The sequence below is a fragment of the Malus domestica genome, chromosome 12 (assembly GCF_042453785.1).
Source record: "Malus domestica chromosome 12, GDT2T_hap1".
NCBI lineage: Eukaryota > Viridiplantae > Streptophyta > Magnoliopsida > Rosales > Rosaceae > Malus > Malus domestica.
The window spans coordinates 3,743,189-3,762,865 of NC_091672.1; the positions used below are offsets into that span (position 1 = coordinate 3,743,189).

Genomic DNA, 19,677 nt, shown 5'->3' on the forward strand with positions numbered 1-19,677 from the left:
AAGTTTAAACCATATGTAAAATTCACCAAAAGTATTCACTAATTCACCAAGAGTGTAGTTGTTGCTCGCATCTACAATTATAAGAGATCAAATGTGAATTTTCTAATTTATAGGCTAGAATTATATGATTCGAAGCTCGCATTCAGTAAATAAATAAACAAGTAATTCTCTTTTTATTATTCTCAAAATTTTCAAAAATTTGACCATTTTTCATACTAAGTTTGATTTTTTTTTTGGCACTTTTGTACTTTCGTTAATTTCTTTTGTCAAATGCTCCGTTTATAAATTAATTGGCATGACTTTAGTCGACGCTATCACGTTATGAATTAATGATCATGTTAACAAAAGTATGAGTTTTTACCTAAAACTTGTAACCTCGCAAAGAAATTTCATTACATCCTACACATTTAGTGTTGTGAGATTTTATATTCAAAGGCATCGGTTCAAGTAATAATAAATAGGCTAAATTGGATTGTTCATTCCTGTGGTCATAAGACACTTGCATGATGACCCCCGTGGTGAAAAAATTAGGAATTAAACCCATGTGGTCTAGAATGTTAGCAAATTTAGTCCAAAAGTAAGATTTCTGTTAAATGATTGTTAAAAGTTAGGGTAAAACTGTATTTTTAGTTCCAATTAACATTGAATTGGGGCTTTTTTTTTATTTAAAAAATTAAGAATTATTTTTTTTTGTTAATTGTTATAAAAAAATTATTTATTTTAATGTCAATTGGAACTGAAAATACAGTTTTACCTATACTTTTAACAGTCATTTAACAGAAATCTTACTTTTTGACTAAATTTGCTAACATTCTTGACCACAGGGGTTTAATTCCTAGTTTTTTCACCACGGGTGTCATCATGCAAGTTTCCTATGACCACGGGGATGAATAATCCAATGTAGCCTAATAAATAATAACCCACCTTGTTCTTTTTGCAAGTAATACTAGGTCGCTCGATCATTGTCGAAGTCAACTTTTTGGGAATGTGTCGAGCTGATCTACACTAACAATGGGATAATTTTTTAGTATGTATATTACAATGCATGTATGTGTTAAATTATGAATCGAGGACATATTATATATTTTAGAAGGCCTTTTAGCCAAAATGATCTATAATATTTGCATAACTCCTTATTTTGATCTCTGAGATTTGAAATCAATAGAATTGGTCCCCGAATTTGTCCACAATCAATCATTTTGGTCATTTCATGAAAAATTTCCATAAAATAAGGATAAAATCACAAAAAAATCCTCAAATTTGGTCAAATCGTTTTGGCCTATTGTTTATTAAATTGAGGATAATTTTATCATTTTGATCCTTATTTAACATAATTTTTCACCAAATGACCAAAATGATTGATAGTGGACAATCTCAAGGATCACTTCTATGGATTTCAAATCTTAGGGACCAAAGTGAGGAGTTATGCAAATCTCAGGAACCATTTTGACTAAAAAATCATTTTTGAATGGGACAAGGTAATAATTAAAATGAGAAATATACTTGTTTATACATGCATGTTTTCATGTTTATTGCATTAATGTTGTCAAAACCCAACAAAATATGCATGTTTTCATGTATATTGCAATGTTGTCAAAACACAACAAAATATGCATGAAATCAAAGGAACCTGTATTGTGTGTGCAAATATCAGTCAAACATGCTAATGCCATGAACATATACATTTTAAACAAGCTTGTCATTCAACCATTTTCATTACTCGTCTGAAAATATACATCTTTGTCAAGAAAACCAATGGATCCTGATGTTATGAATCCGGTTCCGGTAAGAAAATTTCGCACTCCGTAAGCGTCATCTGCTAAATACCAATTTATTACTTCTTAATATATATTTTTTTTTCTAAATTTATATGCCTGCATGCATGTCCATAACGAAAATAATTGCGGGTTGATGTACTGCAGACAGTGGAGATCAAAGTCAATTGGCAAGGAGCAATGGGCACACTGGTGGTTCCCTACTCTGCAAGAATTATCGAAGTAAAACTACTGATTTCGCAAACGCTTACCTTCCCAGTCACCGCTGATGGGCCAGATCTCTCATGGCCAGGTATCGTCGTCCCAATCGCAGCAGATAGGCAAGAGCTCTCATGGGAAGGGCTCGTTTTGGAAGATCAACTTACTGTCCAAAGCTATAACATTCCTGCTAATGCTACCATCCTTGTCTTTAACAAGATTAAAGTTGGTATTTCTATAGTGGCTAACAACTTATATTGTGAAGTCTTTGTATACCATGGGACTACTGTCGGTGAGTTGAAGGCCAAAATTCATGCAGACTATGGCGTGGATGTCGCACATAAGGTAGTGCGTAAGGAGAACCGTAATCTTGATGATCGTGCTACTCTGTGGTCTGCTAGAGTAGTCGAAGGAACTGTGTTACTTCTCCTGGGATAGAAATGATCATATGGAATTTTTAATACTTCATGGTTTCGAGCGGATCTTGGTAACTTTGGCTTGCTGCAAATTAAGTTTTATGAGTAGACTAATACGTACTATGTTATATAATAAAGCTTATGAAGCATATATATTTACTATTAATTTCAGTTTGAAGAATGAAAAGTAATATGTATCTAATATCTATCATAAATGATGCATATGTGAAATAAAGATCTGTTTATGTGAAAAATCTCAGTTTTCAACCAGTTTGGCATGTTCTTGCACACAAAACTATAGTTTGACACGTATTTTCAATGAGTCTTTTATATGTCAGCGTGAAAATATGATACGCAAATAGGGAAGAAGCGAAGTGTTCTAATAAAATCTGAATCAGAAGCCTTCATAGGCACATCAAGATCTTACAAACGTGAAAATCTGAGGATAAGTTCCCTGCAACAATCTGCATTTGGTTTTACTGTTCTAAGTAGCTTGACATGGCTTATTTTGCCGGCAAGTTGTGATAGCGCTCCGTTCGCTCTCTTTCTGTTGCATCGACGGCAGCTGCAGATTACATTAGAACAACCCCATTGCCTTTGACTGCATCCAATGCATCTGCAAATTCCTTGCCTTTGACTGCATCCAATGCATCTGCAAATTCCTTGAAGTGCATCCAATGCATCTGCAAATATCTTGAAGTCCTTTATTAAGCTGCGGGACAAAAGAATTGGCACTTAAAAACATTGTTGAAGGTTTGGTACTAGCACGCTCGTGAAGAGTTCACAGGTTTCAACTGTGTGTACAAGTTCACCATAGTTGTTGCTCGCATCTACAGGTCTAAGAGACATGAATTTTCCCATTTATAAGCTACAAATATATTATTCGAAGCTCACTTTACAATAATTAAATGAATAAACTAGTAAACTCTCCTTTTATTATTCTCAAAATTTTAAAAAATTTGACTTCATTTTTTCATACTAGTTTGATTTCTTCGGCACTTTTGTGCTTCCGTTAATTTTTTTTTAATCAAGTCCTCTATTAATTAATGAAGTGACATAACTTTGGCCGACTGTGACACGTCATCAATTAACAAAAAAATTAACGGTCAGGTTAACGATATTATGGTTTTTACCTAAAACTTGCTTGTAAAATTGAGTTTATTTCTACTTTTCTGAAAAGAAAAGAAAAAACCCACTACTCAATACTGATTTAGTGGTATTTCTTTTCAATTAGAAGTGAAATGTCTTAGGTTCGAATATCGTAGATGGAGAATTCAATACCAAATTAGGCTGTTTATTGTATGGTTTTGCCGAAATCACGCTTCCCTCCATCTAAAAATATATGTACTAAAAAAAAAAATCCTATTAAACTAAACCCCTTTCTTAAACCCCAACCACAACCCTGTACCTTTCCAATCTTCGCCCCAATCCTGAATCACCTCTTCCCTCCGCCTCCCCTAACCACCCCAAACCTGAAATCTTAACAGCTTTGGGTCGTCGGAGAATACATAGGAGGAGGCTCTGGGTTCGTCCATGGGTGAAGGATGCCGAATCTTGAACCAGCATGATATCTGCCTCCTCTTCCTCTCCAGTCTCAAAACTACTACTCCTCCTCACGCGGCGGCGCCGCTCTCTCTCTCCCTATTCGACCTTACCCCCGTTCTCTTCCAAAACCCTGATCCACCACATCTCCAACGCCTTCCTCCAAAACAACCCCAAACTCTTAAACCCTCATTTTCTCTCCAAATTACAACCCCACCACCTCCATCCCATCCTCCTCTCCCTTCAATCCAACCCCGTTTCCGCCCTCCGCTTCTTCGACTGGTCCCACGGCTCCCTCGGCCTCCACCACTCCCCGCAGTCCTTCTGTGACCTCATTCACCTGCTGCTCCGCAACCGGATGCTCGCTCCGGCTTCCCGCCTTTTCGACACAATGGTAGGTCAGTTCGGGTCTCAGTTTGACTATTTTGCTGCATTTTCTGATTGTTTTCGGAATCACAGTTCCGATGTTAGTCTTGTTTCTAGCTTTCTGATTGAGAATTTTTGTCGAAATGGGATGTTGGATTCGTCTGTTGATACCTTCATTCGTACGTATAAATTGGGTGTTCGGGTGTCTCCTTATGCGTTGTCTAGAATGCTGAATTGTTTGGTTGATGCGAATCGCGTCGACATGATTCTCGATGCGTATGGAGAAATCTGTAGTGCATTGAGAGGACAACATTTTTGTGCGTATGAGTTTATTATGGTTGGTCTTCTGAACAAGGGTAGATTCGAAACGGGTTTGGAATTTCATTCTGCATTGATTGACAGAGGCTTTTCGCTTGACATTGTTGCTTGTAACAAGATTTTAAAACGTCTTTGTAAAGAAAATCAGGTTGGAGATGGTGAAGATTTCTTTACGGTATTGCTAACTGTTGGTCCGAAGCCAAATGTGGTGACGTTTAGCACGATGATTAACGGGTATTGTAAAGATGGGAAATTGGAAGAGGCAAAGAAGCTTTACAAGATTATGATAGAGAAGGGTATCAGTCCTGACTTGGTTGTATATAGCATCCTAGTTGATGGTCTTTTTAAGGCAGGAAAATTCGAGGACGGGTGTTGGCTTTTCTCAGCGGCGTTGGATGGTGGGATTAAGTTGGATGTAGTCATTTTCAGTTCTGTTATGGATGCGTACGTGAGAATTGGAGATCCAGTGAAGTCAGTGGAGGTCTACCGAAGAATGCTGAAAGAAGGGATCTCACCAAACTCTGTTAGTTACACCATTCTTATTAACGGCATGTGTCAGGATGGTAAGGTCACGGAGGCTTGTGGAATATTTGGTCAGATTTTGAAGTGTGGTTTTGTGCCATCGATTCTGACTTATAGTAGTTTGATTGAAGGAATGTGCAAAATAGGGAATTTAAAAGATGCATTTCAGCTGTATGAAAGTATGATCAAGACGGGCTATGAACCTGATATTATTCTTTACGGTGTGTTATTAAATGGCCTTTGCAAAAATGGGCTGATGGGTGATGCTCTTAGGTTCTTCTTTCAAGCTGTTCATAGGGGCGTTAAGCCAAATGTCTATACTTTCAACATGTTAATAGATGGTTGCTGCAGATTGAAACGATTGAGGGATGCTGTGAAGGTGTACATCCAAATGGGAATTTATAACATAAAACCAGATGTGGTGACGAATACCGTGCTTATTAAGGGTATTTCTGAAGTAGGGAGATTAAACGATGCGTTGGTTTTTTTCTTCCAATCAGTAAAGAAGGGTTTCTTACCAGATGTTGTAACATATTGCACACTGATTGATGGTTGCTGCAAGCAGAAGCATTTACATGCTGGACTCAGGCTATTTGAGATGATGCGAAGAAATGGAGTAAATCCCGATATTGCCATTTATAATGTCCTCATTAATATGCTGTTCAAAGAAAATTGCATAGATGCTGCGCAGGAAGTCTTTGAGCGGTTTGCTGAAAGTGGTCCGGAACCTGATATCATTACATACAACACAATGATTTGTGGTTATTGCTGTCAGAGAAGGTTAGAGGTGGCTGTTCAACTTTTTGAAGAGATGATGCAGGGGAAGTGCAAACCCAATGCCATTACTTGCACTATATTGATTGATGCATTTTGTAAAGAAGGTAAAATGGACGACGCAATGTTGATGTTTGATAAAATGCTGGAAAAGGATCCTGAACCTAACGTGGTCACATATAGTTGTCTGATTGATGGGTTTTTCAAGTCTGAAAACACAAAAAGTGCCTTTGAACTACACGAAGAGATGCTTAAAAGCATCTCTCCAAATATAATCAGTTATAGCATCCTCATTGACGGTCTTTGCAAAAGAGGACTTGTGGAGAAAGCATCCCTTGCATTTCATTGCGCTATAAACAGGGGCCTGGTGCCAGATGTAATAGCATACGGGATTCTGATTCACGGTTACTGCAAGGTAGGAAGAACGGCAGAAGGCCTCGTGTTGTATGGGCGTATGTTAACAAGTGGGATCATGCCGGATGCTGTCATACAAAGGATGATTGCGGAGCATATCCTTGGAGCTGATCGGCGAAAATATGAGGGTACTCCCAACCACATGATTTGCAGATAAGATCTGTTGTTTAGTACAGTGACACAATTAACTGAAGCAAAGCTAGTGTCAGTGGCGGAGCTAGAATTTTCGGTGAGGAGAGGCCTCTCATAAAGGTTTTTTTTCAATTTTTTTTAAGCGGATGGTATTTACAAAGCTAATATGATATATATATATATATATATATATCAAAATCAAATGTTCAAAACAACATATGCACATATAATATTACATACTCACAAAAAATTATAATTATCCTTGACGACTATTCAACTCAATGAGATAAATAAAAACTTTATGAACCATAAATCTCATGTAATATGTAGAATAAAGCAGAAACAACAGAGAAACAAAGAAATTTAAAACTTATTTGTTTAATAGATTTCAAATTTAGGATTATAAAATGTATGAGATATCAAAAAGAAAAGGGGAATTTTTTAAATTTTCATAATTAAAATTGAATGTTTTCTATTTAAAGAAAACAGAAATATTGCTTTGATTTTAAATGCTATTAATTTGTGTTAAGGAGATAGATAAAATATTAAAGCTAATTGGGAGATGGGGTTATGCTTGAAACTTGGAAAGCAGGAAGCAATATAAGGATGCATAATTCCCTTGTATATATATATTTGTTTTAGAAAGCTAGGATAGGCCCAGGCAACCCCTGGTCCTTAACTCCCTCCGCCAGTGGCTAGTGTAAAAATAGTGACACAATTACAGTTTAATAGTTAATTTACTTTGTATTTCAAAGGTAACTTTCAGAATTTTCGTCACATATCATCCTTACAAAAAATCACTAAACTTGGAAACCATAAGACGAGGTGCAGGATATTGCAGGTTTCTCCGGGATGTAAGAACTCGTTTTCCCTTGGTACGCAAATTGTATCCAAGCTCAGCACCCGGCAGCCAAGTATCCATCAGGTGATCGAAACTCTGCCCTATAACAACGGATGAATCAGATGCATCAGTTATGACAAAGTTCCCATTGTCGAGAAGCTTTGCTGCACCAGAACTAGAAACATTTGATCTTCAACTAGTTGACCATGCTATAACTTTGGAGGGCTACTCAAGGTCAAGTTTCCATTTTCGAATTCTAATACTCAAAAGTTTTGGTTTGGAAACAGGTTGTTTTCGGTTTGTGAACCAAACCATAAGTAGATTCTTGTACCAGATGTCTATGTAATAGTTTTGAGATTCACCTGGTGTGAAGGAACCGAGCTCAAATGTTCCACCGGGAGAGGTGATTGTTTGGCTCCCGGAAAGATACTGGCCTGGAGAGATGGCGTGAAACGCCGTGGACATACAAGCAATAAAGGTAGAACATAATCAAAATCCTAATGAGTATGATACACTGGAGCATAGTAGAATCTTCGTATCCACCCCTTAGATTAAATTGCAACAAAGAGTTAGATTTGCTGCAAACAGAACACAAAACTTGTCCTTCCTTTCATTGGATCATAACCAGAACAAATATTGTTCTTGCAGACCCTTGGACTTTAACTGCTGTAATATTTTTACTACCCTTCCTTCCCTGTTTGGGGTAATCAGACTATGAATGCGACCAGGCCTACAACCATCCCTACAAATATCTCCCAAAACATCCCAAGTCTTAGAAAGCCATGGAATTACGAGAAAATCTTGTGTCCACTTAGAAGACCATGTCATCTGTATGCCCACTCACACAACTAGGCAGAACCGCCCTTGTTTTGGGGACCACCACTGGCTCGATTCCACCAATTCCAAAATAGGCGGTTTGCTTGGTTGTGTGGGCCTAGGAATGACGTTACCTTCTCGGTAGACACGAGAACAAATTACATTCATGCAACTACACATCAAGATCAACAACATATAACAAGCATAGATAGATTTAAATCTATGGCAGCTCAAATCCGCATTCAGATTACATAAACATGATGATTTGCCGCGATATCGAACAAGCATGTCTACAGGATTCCCCAAGAGCGAAAACCTGTACCTTACGAATACAACATATTCAGACCTAAGGTCCAAAGATGGAAGCATCACGGCCAAAATCGGTATCAATGCCTGAAGTGCCTAACGTTTGTGAAAAAACCGAAACTCCATACTTGTTACAGCAGTCTATGGCATCCCCATCTCTAATGCTCCCACCGAGTGCGAAAATCATTTCCCTTTTTAATATCTCATTAGATAACCGATATTTATTGAACTGGAAATATTCAAAAACCTACTGCCTCCAAGATAAGGTTATATTTACAATCATACTGCAAGAACCCTCACGTTCTTCATCTGATCCTCATGAATTCTTGTTGCACAGTTGCTGACTTCGGCTTGAAATGCACTTTGGACATCGAATCATGACCATGAACCTGAATCGGATGTAGTCTCCTGGTAGTTAATGCCTTCTGCCGGACTTCTGATAAGACGCTGGAGGAACTGCGGGACTGGCGGAACACCGATGTCCAAAACTCCCTCAAGAATTTGAACAACCTGCCTCATTGTTGGCCTATCCTTCTCATCTTCTTGAATGCACCAACAAGCCACTTTGCACGCTCTACTTAGGTCATCTCTGTCAGCTTTGCCTTCCAACCTGCAATCCAACAAGGTGAAAAGATCTTCCCCTCTATTAACTGCATTCGCTAGCCGGATAGGATGGAAGTTTTCTACCCCGTCAGCTAACCCTTCTCTGTTTCTCCTCCCTGATATGACCTCAATCAGCAACATGCCATAGCTAAACACATCGGCTTTTGGGGTGATGGCTTCACCCGAAAACCATTCTGGTGCGAGATAGCCCACAGTCCCTCTCATGGTTGTCAAAACCCGGCTGTGGTGTCTCCCCAAGAGTTTCGCAAGACCAAAATCCGCCAATTTTGGACTGTATTCTGAATCCAACAAGATGTTCTCTGGCTTAACATCGCAGTGTATTATGCAGTCTCTGCACTCTTCATGGAGGTAAGACAATCCTCTGGCAGTCCCTACTGCAATGTGATATCTAGCATTCCAATCTAACATTATCGGGTTCTTTCCAAGAATAAGAGATTGCAGAGAACCATTTGGCATGTAGTCATAAACTAAAAATCTCTTTGAAGCGTTCACGCAGAATCCCCTCATGCGAATGAGATTAATGTGTTGGATTACACCGATAGTTCCCACTTCAGCACGAAATTGTTTCTCTCCCTGGTTCATACTTTTTAGCTCTTTCACTGCTATGGCCGTTGAGTTAGGCAACGTCCCCTTGAATACAGAACCAAAGCCTCCTTCCCCAAGTTTTTCGGAGAAGTTGTTTGTTGCTCTTCTTAAATCTCTATGCTTGTAAAGCACCAAAGAATCGTCGGTAGTTGCCAATGCTCCTGCTGACCATCTCCTTCTAAAAAATACCATGACAATGAAAGTACTACTTAAGATGGAAAAGAACCCTGCAAGTAATCCAATTACAGTCCAAGTAGTCTTTCTCTTTGTCTCACTTGTAGAATCCACAATCCGGAGATGCAATCCTGGGCTATCTGGAGAATAACTTATGGAAATGGATTCGGATGGCATTGTCAGTATATTATATAGATCCCCTATCCAAATGAAACACCGACGACTATCGATAAAATTATAAACAAAGGCACTGCATGAACAATTTATTAAGCATTCTAATCTGCATTGATCATTGCTCACATTTATAATTTGCTCATAGTTCTTAGGATATCCAATTCCAACATCAGTTATCGCCAAAAATGAGTCCCTGGGACTGTAGTGAAAAGGAATTTTCCTCACACAGCCATCTGAGAAGTCCTCTAGTATCCAACTTTCCCTGACTCCGGGTTCAAATCCTTCGAGGCAACCACAACGAGGAAAACTCCGTTGGTTGCAAATACTAAAAGCACCGCATGAAGAATCAACCGCACACTGGTCCGATGGTTCAACCGAAATCAAAGTCCATTCCGTAAAGCCTTGGTCCCAGGCATAGAACTTTAGCTGACCATTGATTTCAAGTCTGCCTCTAGTAAAGGTATCAGGATACGAAGATAAATTAAAAGGTATTTCATCTAGCTCAGAAGAAAAAGGACCAGGTGCAGGAGTTTTCGGATTTCTCCAGGATGTAAGAACTAGTTTTCTCCTCGTACGATTATTGTATCCAAGCTTAGCACCCGGCAGCCAAGTATCCGTCGGGTGATCGAAACTCTGCCATTTGACAACAGATGAATTAAATGCATCCGTTATGACAAAGTTCCCATTGTCAAGAAGCTTTGCTACACTAGAATTAAAGACCTTTGATCTTGAATTAGTCGACCATATTGCAACTTTGGAGGGACCACTTAAGGTCAAGTTTCCATTTTCGACAAGTTGCAATACTGAAAAATGCGGTTCACAAACAGGTTGTTTTCTGTTTGCGACCCAAACTACAGTCCGATTGGGTAGACTTTTGTACCAAATGCCTATGTAATAGTTTTGAGGTATACCTGGTGCGAAGGAACCGAGCTCAAATTTTCCGCTTGGAGAGGTGATTGCTGGTGTGAAGAAACCGAGCTCAAATTTGCCACTTGGAGAGGTGATTGTTTGCTCCCCGGAGAGAGATTGGCCTGGAGAGATGGTGTGAGACGCCGTGGAAATACAAGCAATGAAGGTACAACATAGCAAAAATCTCAATGTATAGCAGAGTAGAATTCTCGTATCCATCTCTTAATAAAACTGCAAAGAGTTAGATTGCTGCAAGCAGAAGCCGAAACTTATCCTTCCCTTGAATGATTGATCTTAACCAGATAAGCTGTATCAAAATATATTAGACTTGACTTGCCAGTCAACAAAGAACCCTTCTTGCCACTACTCCAGTTACAATCCAACAAGTCTTTCTCGCACTCTTTCTAGTCGTCTCATTTATCAAAATGTATTAGACTTGACTTGCCAGTCAACAAAGAACCCTGCCACTACTCCAATTACAATCCAAGAAGTCAACCTAAGATAAGCAGGGATAAAAACACCTGCAAAAGTAGGGATATAAATACTTAAAAATACTTCCAAGAAGTCAACCTAAGCTAAGCAGGGATAAAAAGACCTGCAAAAGACCTGCAAAAGTAGGGATGAAAATACTTAAAAATACTTGTAAGAGTACAAAGTTATCGTAGTATAGCAGGTCGTTTTCAGTAGGGAAATACAAGCAATGAAGGTACAACATAGCAAAAATCTCAATGTATGGCAGAGTAGAATACAAGCAATGAAGGTCATTTTCCACTTGGAGAGGTGATTGTTTGTTCCCCGGAGAGAGATTGGCCTGGAGAGATGGTGTGAGACGCCGTGGAAATACAAGCAATGAAGGAACAACATAGCAAAAATCTCAATGTATAGCAGAGTAGAATTTTCGTATCCATCTCTTGATAAAAATTGCAACATAAGAGTTAGATTGCTGCAAGCAAAAGCCGAAAATTACCCTTCCTTTGAATGATTGATCTTAACCAGATAAGCTATATCAAAATATATTAGACTTGACTTGCCAATCAACAAAGAACCCTGCCTGCCACTACTCCAGTTACAATCCAACAAGTCTTTCTCGCACTCTTTCTAGTCGTCTCATTTATCAAAATGTATTAGACTTGACTTGCCAGTCAACAAAGAACCCTGCCACTACTCCAATTACAATCCAAGAAGTCAACCTAAGATAAGCAGGGATAAAAACACCTGCAAAAGTAAGGATATAAAATTTAAAAATATTTGTAAGAGTACAAAGTTATCGTAGTATAGCAAGTCGTTTTCCACATAGATTGAATGAATAATTTGTATTTAAACCAAAATTTAATTAATTATTTGAAAACAAAGTTTGGATAAAAGTGATTTTTTGACCTAAAATATTAAAAACGAATTTAATTAAAAACAATTAAATAAATTGAAAAGTAAACAAACAAAAGAAAATAGTTTTGAAAATAAATTTGAGCACTAGGGTTCCGCCATCACCTTAATAATCCTATATAGTTTTACCAATTACTTATAAATTACACATGCAACTTTGAAGGTTAGGTTTTCCTAATACATCCTATGTAGTTTTACCAATTACTTATGAATTACACATACAACTTTGAATGTTAGGTTTTCCTAATGCATATTCTACTCGTGGTATTCAAGCTAGAACGTATATCAAACATGCAATCCGTCTGTGGTATTCAGATCAAATATAAACATGCATGACTCATTACGCTTTGTGAAAACCCTTTGAAAAACCATGCAACACATAAGACGTGGTATTTGCCCTAGGTGAAATAACAACTATCAATCACAAGAAGAAATACTCAATCCCCCAGTTGTATTCCGGCCGAATTGCATCCGATTACTTATTTAAACATCATAATGGTAACTAAGCATTAAGATATAGAGACGGTTTAAACACAATAATTAATAATTCAAAGCATGCATGCATAATATCATAAGCAATTAAATAAAGACTATATATTCATGCTAAGGCTCAAGGCGAGTAAATTGTAGCAATGGTCCCTGAACTTTACTCAAATTGGAGCAATGGTCCCTCAACTAAAAATCCATTACCATTGGTCCCTCAACTTATCAAAATGTGTAGCTATAGTCATTTTCATTAATTTCTTCAAAATTTTGTCAAAATATGTTATGTTGGAATAACCATTTATTTAATTAGGGTCCCTCAACTCATCAAAGTGTGTAATTATGGTCATTTTTGTCAATTACGTAAAAATTTTTGTCAAAACGAGTTATGTTTGAAGGACCATAGCTACAATTTGGATAAAGTTAAGGGATCATTTCTCCAGTTGAATTAAAATTGAGGGACCAAAGGTAATGGATTTTTAGTTGAGGGACCATAGCTACACGTTTTAATGAGTTGAAGGACCAATGGTAATGGATTTTTAGTTGAAGGACCATTGCTCCAATTTGAGTAAAGTTCAGGGACCATAGCTACAATTTACTCGGCTCAAGGCATCGTCCTAGCAAACGGAAATTAGTTACAAACAACCATAAAACAAAAGGAATTTTATTGAAATAGAAAAATGACAGAAAACTCCTTGAAATACAAATCGTCAAAGCCTAACTAAGTTCTTCAAATTGATGCGTCCGTCCTCTCCTTTTTAACCCTAATGGCTAAAAAGTCTTATTTATACTACTACAAAATAAAATCCTTATTAGAAAAAAAAATTCTAAAAACTAGGAAACATAATAGAATAAGATAACTAGAAAATAAAAGGTTTCCTATTTAAACTAAAATTCAGACTTTTCAAAAAATCAGACTTTTGACCAAATCAACTCCGATTTGGTCCCAAAAGGTCTATTTTAAAAGCATGAGACGTCTCCAACAAATCCTCAAAAGGAATCTTCCTCAAAATATGTCATCTTGATCTCCAAAATACCCAAAACGTCCAGAAATGTCAATTTGGGAAAGTTGCGCGCTGGGTCTTTATTTCATCGCCACGGTCAAACGACTTGGTAGAAAAATATAAAATTTTGATACAATCATCTTGAAAGACTCACAAACATCTTCCAATTGGAATCACTCCAAAATTCATCCGTTTGATCACTTTTTACTCTAGAGGAAGTCGAATGTCCTACATTAAAAATGTATAACAAAGTATTAAAATTCTACCAAAATAACCAATAAACTATAACTAAGAATAGGGTAAAATATATGGTATAATATGGACTCATCAGCTGTCACAGCCCGTCCCGAGAATTATTTATCGTGGTTGTGAAAAGACAGATTTACCCTTGAGCGTTTGTGACATCGTGGGGCTATGTGTGGTTGAGGACCAATGTGTTAAGTCCCTATTATTTTGGACCCAATTGGAAGTAAGAAAATTATTAGTTGTGATTAGTGACTTTGGACCACACACACACACCCATAACCTTCTCTCTCTTCCCTCTCGTGTCCTCTCTCTATCTCGCACTATAGCAAAGTTATCGTAGTATAGCAGGTCGTTTTTCAAGAGATTAAATGAATAATTTGTATTTAAACCAAATCTTAATTAATTATTTGAAAACAAAGTTTGGAAAAAAGTGATTTTATGACCTAAAATATTAAAAACGAATTTAATTAAAAACAATTAAATATGAGAAAGTAAACAAACAAAAGAAAATAGTTTTGAAAATAAATTTGAGCACTAGGGTTCCGCTATCACCTTAATAATCCTATGTAGTTTTACTAATTACTTATGAATTACACATGCAACTTTGAATGTTAGGTTTTCCTAATGCATATTCTACTCGTGGTATTTAAGCTAGAATGTATATCAAACATGCAATCCATCTGTGATATTCAGATCAAATATAAACATGCATGACTCATTACGCTTTGTGAAAACCCTTTAAAAAACCATGCAACCCCTAAGACGTGGTATTTGCCCCAGGTGAAATTACGACTATCAATCACAAGAAGCAATACTCAATCCCCCGGTGGTATTCCGACTGAATTGCATCCGATTACTTATTTAAACATCCTAATGGTAGCTAAGCATTAAGATATAGAGACAATTTAAACACATTGATTAATAACTCAAAGCATGCATGCATAATATCATAAGCAATTAAATAAAGACTACATATTCATGCTAAGGCTCAAGGCATCGCCCTAGAAAATGGAAATTAGTTATGAACAATTATAAAACAAAAGGAATTTTATTGAAATAGAAAAATGACAAAAAACTCCTTGAAATACAAATCGTCAAAGCCTAGCTAAGTTCTCCAAATCGATGCGTCCGTCCTCTCCCTTTTAACCCTAATGGCTAAAAAGCCTTATTTATACAACTACAAAATAAAATCCTTATTAGAAAAAGTCTTCTAAAAACTAGGAAACATAATAGAATAAGATAACTATAAAATAAAAGGTTTCCTATTTAAATTGAAATTCGGACTTTTCAGAAAATCAGACTTTTGATTGACCAAATTTGGTCCCAAAATGTCTCTTTTTAAAGCTTGAGACGTCTCTAACAAATCATCAAAGGGAATCTTCCTCAAAATATGCCATCTTGATCTCCAAAATACCTAAAACGTCCAGAAATGTCAATTTGGGAAAGCTGAGCGTTGGGTCTTTATTTCATTGCCACAGTCAAACAGCTTGGTAGAAAAATCTGGAATTTTGACACACTCATCTTGAAAGACTCATGAACATCCTCCAATTGGAATCACTCCAAAATTCATCTGTTTGGTCACTTTTTACTCTAAAGGAAGTCGACTGTTCTACATTGAAAATATATAACAAAGTATTAAAATTCTACCAAAATAACCAATAAACTATAACTAAGAATAAGGTAAAATATATGGTATAATATGGACTCATCAGCAGCAATGCAAATGGAGAAGAAGTTGGGACTGGAATAATTCAAATCTAACCATTACAATGAGTGTGGAGAGAGAGATATATACCAGTAGCTAGTAATCCAGTGTGATTGCCAGTTGTACAACTTCAACAAACTTATGGAATCAACTCCCTACAACACTTGGCCTATTACAATCAAACCCAAAGATCCCAGATCATTACAATTCAACCCCCAAATCTCTTACAATTTAACCCTTTAACTATAGCTAATTATTATTCTTGTGATCGAAGTAATCACAGATATGCAATTCATAACAACACTCCCTCTTTAAGAAAACCTTGTCCACAAGGTTCAAAGAGAAAAATCAGGAAACTTGGCCTGGAATTCGTTGAAGTCCTCCCAAAGAGCATTATCCTCCTCTTGATCTTGCCACTGCACCAGAATTTGCACACCTGCAGAGTTCCCCTTCTTGTAAATTCTTCTAGCTATCACAACTTTGGGATTGTTTTGAGCTAAGCCATCTTCCATAACCTGAGGCAACATAGTTTGAGCGTGATTCCCTAATTGTTTCTTAATGCAACTCACATGAAACACTAGATGTATCTTAGTTCCTTCTGGCAGTTTAAGCTTGTAAGCCACATTACTAATCTTTTCAAGTACTTCATAGGGTCCGTAGTACCTAGGTTGTAGCTTGTGGTAATTGTGAGGTGCTAAAGTCCGCAAATGGTATGGTATCAACTTCAAGTAAACAAAATCACCAATTGTGAAATGTCTCTCTGTCTTCTTCTTGTCACTGTACTTTTTCATCATATTCTAAGCCAGCTCCAAGTTACTTTTTAGCACAAATAAGATCCTATCGCGTTCAAGTAACCTTTGCTCCACAGTCTCAACTCTTGCAGTACCCATCTCATAAAGGATTGCATGGGGTATGGGGTATCCATAAACTAGCACAAATGAAGTGTATTTAGATGAGGTGTGATAAGAAGTATTGAAGCACCATTCAACCGAAGAGAGCCATTGAACCCACTTCTTTGGTTGACCTCCCACAAAGCATCTGAGATAGGTTTCCAGGCATCTATTCATCACCTCAGTTTGGCCATTACTTTGTGGGTGATACCCTGAGCTTATGCACATCTTGGAGTTTTACAATTTAAACAGTTCCTTTCAAAATGCACTAATGATTATGGGGTCTCTATCATTGAAAATAGAGTTAGGCATCCCATGCAACTTGAATATATGATCCACAAATAGTTGTGCTACTTTAGTGGCAATGTAGAGGTGTGACAAGGGTACAAAAAAGGCATATTTTGATAGCATGTCAACCACCACTAAGATCACAGTTTTTCCCTACAATTAGGCAAGCCTACTATACAGTCCATACTAATGTCAGCCCATACCCTATGAGGAATAGGTAATGGCTACAGCAATCCAAGGGGTGAGATAATTTCAAATTTGTTTTGTTGACAAGGTTGACACTCAACAACAAACTTCTTGATGTCATTTTGTATTCCATGCCAATAGAAACTCTTCTTAATTCTCTGGTAAGTTTTTAAGACCCCTTGGTGTCCAGATGCATGAGTTGAATGATGTTCCTCAATTATCTTAGTTCTCCAATCAAATAAAGGACTTACAACTACCCTTTGTTTGTAGCCCAGGGACTCATTGTCTATAGAATGCTTGCTCAATGTTAAACCCCCAAAACCATCTTGGATAGCTTGAGTCACTTCATTCTTTTTCTCAGTAATCCACCCATCTTGCTCATTACTTTTTCTGAGCTCATCCATCCAAAATATGGATATGAGATGGCAGTGCATTCCATGTTCATGTCATCAACAGGAATAAGGAATTCATGTAGTTAAGTTGTCCCTTGAACTTTAGAGAGTGCATCAGCAACCACATTTTGATGACCTTGTTTGTATTGGATCTCATAGTCTTACCTCAACAATTTTGACACCCATTTCTGTTGGAATTGGGTATTTGCCCTCTGGTTAAGGAAATATTGGAGACCGTTATGATCAATCTTGATAATAAAGTGTCTTTCTAGAAGATTGTTCTGCCAGTTCTTCACAGCATGTACTATGGCAATCAACTCTTTCTCATATGTGGAAATAGCTTGATTTCTGGGGCCTAGGGACTGGCTAGTGAAAGCTATAGGTCTCCCTGATTGATGTAACACAGCACTAATACCATATCCAGATGCATCAAATTCCAACTCAAAAGTCTTAGAAAAATATGGGAGAGCAAGAACATGTGGTGAAACCATGATAGACTTAAGTTGTTCAAAAGCCAGTGTAGCCTCTGAATGCCACTCAAACCTATCCTTCCTTATGAGTTTGTATAAGGGTTGACATATTTTACCATAGCCTGGCACAAATTTCCTATAGTAGCCAGTGAGTCCCAAAAACCGTCTTAATTCCTTCACATTTCTGGGACTAGGCCATTCTTGAATGGTTTGCAACTTGGAAGGGTCAGCATCTACACCATCATGGGATACGATATGCCCTATATACTCCACAGAAGCTTGTCCAAATGAACATTTAGATTTCTTGAGATAGAGTTAGTTATCTCTGAGAATTCCCAATGCAAGCTGCAAATGAGTCAAGTGGTCTTTCTAAGTCTTCTTATATATCAGAATATCATAAAAGAAAACTAGCATAAGTTTTTTGAGATATGGCTTGAACAAATCATTCATAAGGCTTTGAAAAGTGGTTGGTGCATTGGTGAGACCAAAAGGCATCACAAGGAACTCATAATGCCTTTCATGAGTTCTAAAAGCTGTTTTTTTTTTTCCACATCTTCTGGTTTCATCAAGATCTGGTGATATCCATACCTTAAATCCAACTTGGAGAAGTATTGTGCCCCATGCAATTCATCTAAGAGGTCATCTATCAAGGGAATGGGATACTTATCCTTGATAGTAAGTGAATTCAGCTCCCTATAGTTAATGCACATCCTCCAAGTGCCTTCCTTCTTTTTCACCAACAAGACAGGGAATGAGAAGGGGCTATGGCTCTGTCTAATGAATTCTACATCAAGCAATTCCTAAACTACCTTTTTAATTTCAATTTTCTACAATGGACCATAAGGATATAGCCTAATGTTGGTGGTTTAGCTCCATGTATCAGTGGAATGTGATGATCATGTACCCTGTGGGGAGGTAACTTAGTGGGCAACGCAAAAACCTCATCAAATTCTCCAAGCAAATTCTAGAGTTCTTGGAGCTGTTATTTACTTAATTCACAAGCCTCAACTTTCCTCCCTTCCATGAAGTAGAGAAATAGACCTAAATTGGATTTAAAGATCTCCTTATCTAGGTACCGCAATGTCACTTCTTGAATGGTAGGCTCAGGGGTGACCTTGTAGGATAATTTGTAAGTGTGGTGATCTTTAGTGAACTTCATCGTGAGTAGTTGGAAATCCCACAGCACATGACTCATTGTGGATAACCACTACACTCCCAATACTACATCACGCCCCCTAGTGGTAGAGAATACAGAACCATATTGCAATTATACCCTCCCAAAGTAAGATCAACATGTTTACAACATCCAGAACTTCTAAACTTACCCTCATCTGCTATCATCACTTCAAAAGACTTAGTAGGGAAAGCTTGAAATCCCCACTGTTTGAGAAGCTTAGAATCAATGAAATTATGTGTGCTGCTAGAATCCAAGAGGATTTTAACACATTGTCCATTGATTTGCCCTTCTACTGTTATGGTTTTGGAGGGTTGCTCGCCATTAGCGCTATAAAATACACAAGCACTAAGCTCTATGTTGTGCAATTCTGGGGGCACTTCCTGAGGTTCCATATCCAATTCATCAGATTCCAACACATCTGACATAAAGAGTTACTTCAACCCACATTAATCTCTATTGGACCATTTATCAGTGTAAAACCAATATTTTCCCCTTTCTCGTTTCCTTTGAATTCATCAGGAGACAATTTCTTAATAGCTAAGTTACCCTGGCGAGGTATAGTGTGAG

General features: G+C 37.5%; 3 protein-coding genes and 1 long non-coding RNA gene across 4 annotated transcripts; 2 read left to right on the top strand and 2 right to left on the bottom strand.

The window, feature by feature from the left end:
- Positions 1-1,727: 1,727 nt before the first annotated feature.
- Positions 1,728-2,659, top strand: LOC114820156 (uncharacterized). Its single transcript, XR_011573615.1, has 2 exons — positions 1,728-1,785; positions 1,923-2,659. It is a non-coding gene; the product is annotated as an uncharacterized lncRNA (long non-coding RNA).
- A 1,294-nt stretch (positions 2,660-3,953) lies between these two features.
- LOC103449507 (putative pentatricopeptide repeat-containing protein At1g31840) lies at positions 3,954-6,482 on the top strand. The gene has a single exon (XM_029090513.2). It carries the CDS (start codon positions 3,954-3,956, stop codon positions 6,480-6,482), a length of 2,529 nt encoding a protein of 842 aa, XP_028946346.2.
- A 762-nt stretch (positions 6,483-7,244) lies between these two features.
- On the bottom strand, positions 7,245-7,763 carry LOC139190121 (G-type lectin S-receptor-like serine/threonine-protein kinase At2g19130). The gene is made up of 2 exons (XM_070809900.1): positions 7,630-7,763; positions 7,245-7,473 (listed from the first exon to the last, which is right to left on the bottom strand). The coding sequence occupies exons 1-2, from the start codon at positions 7,761-7,763 to the stop codon at positions 7,245-7,247; spliced, it is 363 nt and encodes a 120-aa protein (XP_070666001.1).
- Positions 7,764-8,301: 538 nt separating this feature from the next.
- LOC103449549 (G-type lectin S-receptor-like serine/threonine-protein kinase At2g19130) lies at positions 8,302-11,963 on the bottom strand. The gene has a single exon (XM_029090512.2). It carries the CDS (start codon positions 11,103-11,105, stop codon positions 8,796-8,798), a length of 2,310 nt encoding a protein of 769 aa, XP_028946345.1. The 5' UTR covers positions 11,106-11,963; the 3' UTR covers positions 8,302-8,795.
- Positions 11,964-19,677: the final 7,714 nt, after the last annotated feature.